We start from the raw sequence: 2,500 nt of genomic DNA, 5'->3' as shown, positions 1-2,500 counted from the left end.
AAGCCTCTTGTTTAAAAAAAAAAGACATTGCAAAGCTTCCACTGAAACTAAACATTTAAAACTAAAACACAAATTTAAAAATTTATATACATCTATAGTCCCCCCTATAAAGATTTTCCTTTCTTAGTTATATATCTGAACAATAGATGGCGCTGTATGAAGTTTTGGGCCTTACATCTTTTTAAACCAGTGTAATGCATACTTTCCTATCTTTCATATATAGTCTTTGCTCTATAAGATGGCAGTGTTCACTTCCCTCTATCTATGCATGTTGCTTTAAAAATCATTTAGAAAGTTGGTGGTTGTTGAATCTAGAATTTTACCCCTTTAATCATCGCAGTCTATGGTATAATATACTCACATGCAAAATACATATTCAGAAAGAATTATCCAGATATTTACAAAAGAAGCTTCCTGCAACAGTGTTCTAATATACTGTAATGTTAATATTGACATCTATTGTCTGGGGATTATTCTCACAGTATCACTTAAAATCTATGCAATAATTCTTTCAATAATTATGAAATTTTTTGAGATGGAACCCAAGCTGGCACTTGAGACATAAAATGTACCCAAAATGAGCAATGTTTGATTGCATCATTCAGCAACAATCACTTTAATATTCACCTACAAAAAAATACCACAAGAAATTAAACATATATTGCATCAGATTTATACAGCCATACTGCCATGGGTACTTTCGTTAAGTTATGAACTTGCTACTGTAATCTAATACACAACCCACCTGTAACGTGGTAATGTGTCGATCGTTGAATTTGTCCTCTACATAACGGAGGACGAGGCTGGTCTTCCCCACACATCCCTCTCCCAACAGAACAATCTTGAAGTTGTAGCTCCGTGCCCCTCCAGCGCCTGTAGTAGACATAGTAGACGAGGTCTAAATACTTTAGTGCAATCGATTATCACTGCAGGATTTGCGTATCTGAGCAGATATGGGAGATTTTCCTATCAACCCTTCAGATTCCTCCTCCTTCCTCTCAGTGTAAACACAGGTCCCATGATAATTTGGGAATCAAATGAGGGTTAAATCATTATGCCAATTGTTTTAAAAACAAGTACAATTTCTTGTTATAGACCTCCCTATGGTATTGCATCGTGAAAAAGGTAAACATCTAAGTATTAACGGCGTTATTTTTACAGGCATTTCATTATTCTGAATTTAATATCAATTCCGTTATAGGGCGGTGGAACACAGTTTTTCTTGTCAACTGTCAAAACATTTAATTTCATACAAAGCATTATAAAACAAAGATCTTGGCCTTTGATCCGTTTTTCGAATTCCTACTGTGTGGCAAGTGAGCGTGTGCCATTAACTATTTCAACATTTAACCTCCTTTCTGATCGGCATAAATGTGGCACCGCAGCGAGAATGACGAAATCTTATGAGAACCAACCTGCAAAAACTGAAACGAGATATAAAATCCATTCCCTTAAATACGCATCCATTTTTACGTATTGACAATTATGGATAAGGCTGGTAGCCTGTCTTACCTTCGATATTTTTTTCTCATAGTATCAGACTTGACTTTAGTTCCTCGCTCTACTCTGCGCACGCCCTCTGCGCATCGATCCAGGAGTCGCCGCTGACAGGAAAAGTTGGTAAGGAAAGCTTTCGTTTTTTAGACAATTTAGGAATAATTAAGCATATTATTATGTGTATTTGAGGTGGTATACCCAGTAGAACTCTAGTGACATCTTATACAGTCATTGTCAGGGAATGTAATGTGCTAAGATTATCGTTTATTGTAAGGTTAATCGTCCTTATGTGCCACGCTCCCTTGCTTCTCGGAATGGTTTGAATGATGTTAGGGAAATTTCGATATTCCCAACAAAGAACCTGTGACAAGGTAATCTGCTAGTTGTTATTCACTTTCGGGAACACAAAGCAGCACACCCACGCAGTTGACTGAGTTGGTAAGGTAGATGAAATGTGACACAGTAGTAACAAATGCGACTTCCTGCGCTAGGAAGGAAAGGGCTGCGATGACCTCGGACCCGTGACCTCGCTCGGCTCTCGGCTCCTCCGGCATCACACCAAACTCACGGCATTTTCACAACAAATGTTGAGGTTATCTCTTCACCAGTCGAAAAACCACACACTGTAGTGTTGAGTTATGGCTAAGAACACGTAGACCCAGAGTGACGACGATGCCTTCGCGCCGCACAGGATGGCTTTGCGTTGCGGCAGAAGGCACAAAGTGTTGCCCTCGAAGCGATCTGTCAGAGATTGTTCAAGGGGCTAGGAAGGCAGATAAAGACGCGGTAAATCATTTAACGGAAGGGGAACATTGTGTCTCGGTCTTTTTCTGTCGTACAGAGAGGATTAAAGGATACCAGCGTCACAGTGTACACTCACTCCTAGTAGTCTTTAGGTATCTAGATTTGGATAAAGTTGTTATATAAATGAGCAGGATTGACTGTCCAGTGCTAATTACCTCTAAGGAATGAATGTAGGTAAATATCAAAGAACATTTGTGAT

At 39.0% G+C, this 2,500-nt stretch overlaps 2 protein-coding genes across 2 annotated transcripts in view; one reads left to right on the top strand and one right to left on the bottom strand.

The window, feature by feature from the left end:
• LOC138862680 (uncharacterized) overlaps nucleotides 1–1,045 on the bottom strand; it is a 4,046-nt gene extending 3,001 nt beyond the window's left edge. The window contains exon 1 of the mRNA XM_070125417.1: nucleotides 746–1,045. Within this exon, the coding sequence (XP_069981518.1) occupies nucleotides 746–886 (141 nt within the window). The 5' untranslated portion in view covers nucleotides 887–1,045. The remainder of the gene's footprint in view (nucleotides 1–745) is intronic.
• Nucleotides 1,046–1,586: 541 nt separating this feature from the next.
• LOC113804936 (SIN3-HDAC complex-associated factor) overlaps nucleotides 1,587–2,500 on the top strand; it is a 102,799-nt gene continuing 101,885 nt past the window's right edge. The window contains exon 1 of the mRNA XM_070125415.1: nucleotides 1,587–1,620. The gene's annotated coding sequence lies outside the window, so the exon portion shown is untranslated. The remainder of the gene's footprint in view (nucleotides 1,621–2,500) is intronic.

Source organism: Penaeus vannamei, chromosome 9, assembly GCF_042767895.1.
Source record: "Penaeus vannamei isolate JL-2024 chromosome 9, ASM4276789v1, whole genome shotgun sequence".
Taxonomy (NCBI): domain Eukaryota; kingdom Metazoa; phylum Arthropoda; class Malacostraca; order Decapoda; family Penaeidae; genus Penaeus; species Penaeus vannamei.
This window is presented reverse-complemented; position numbering and strand designations above follow the sequence as displayed.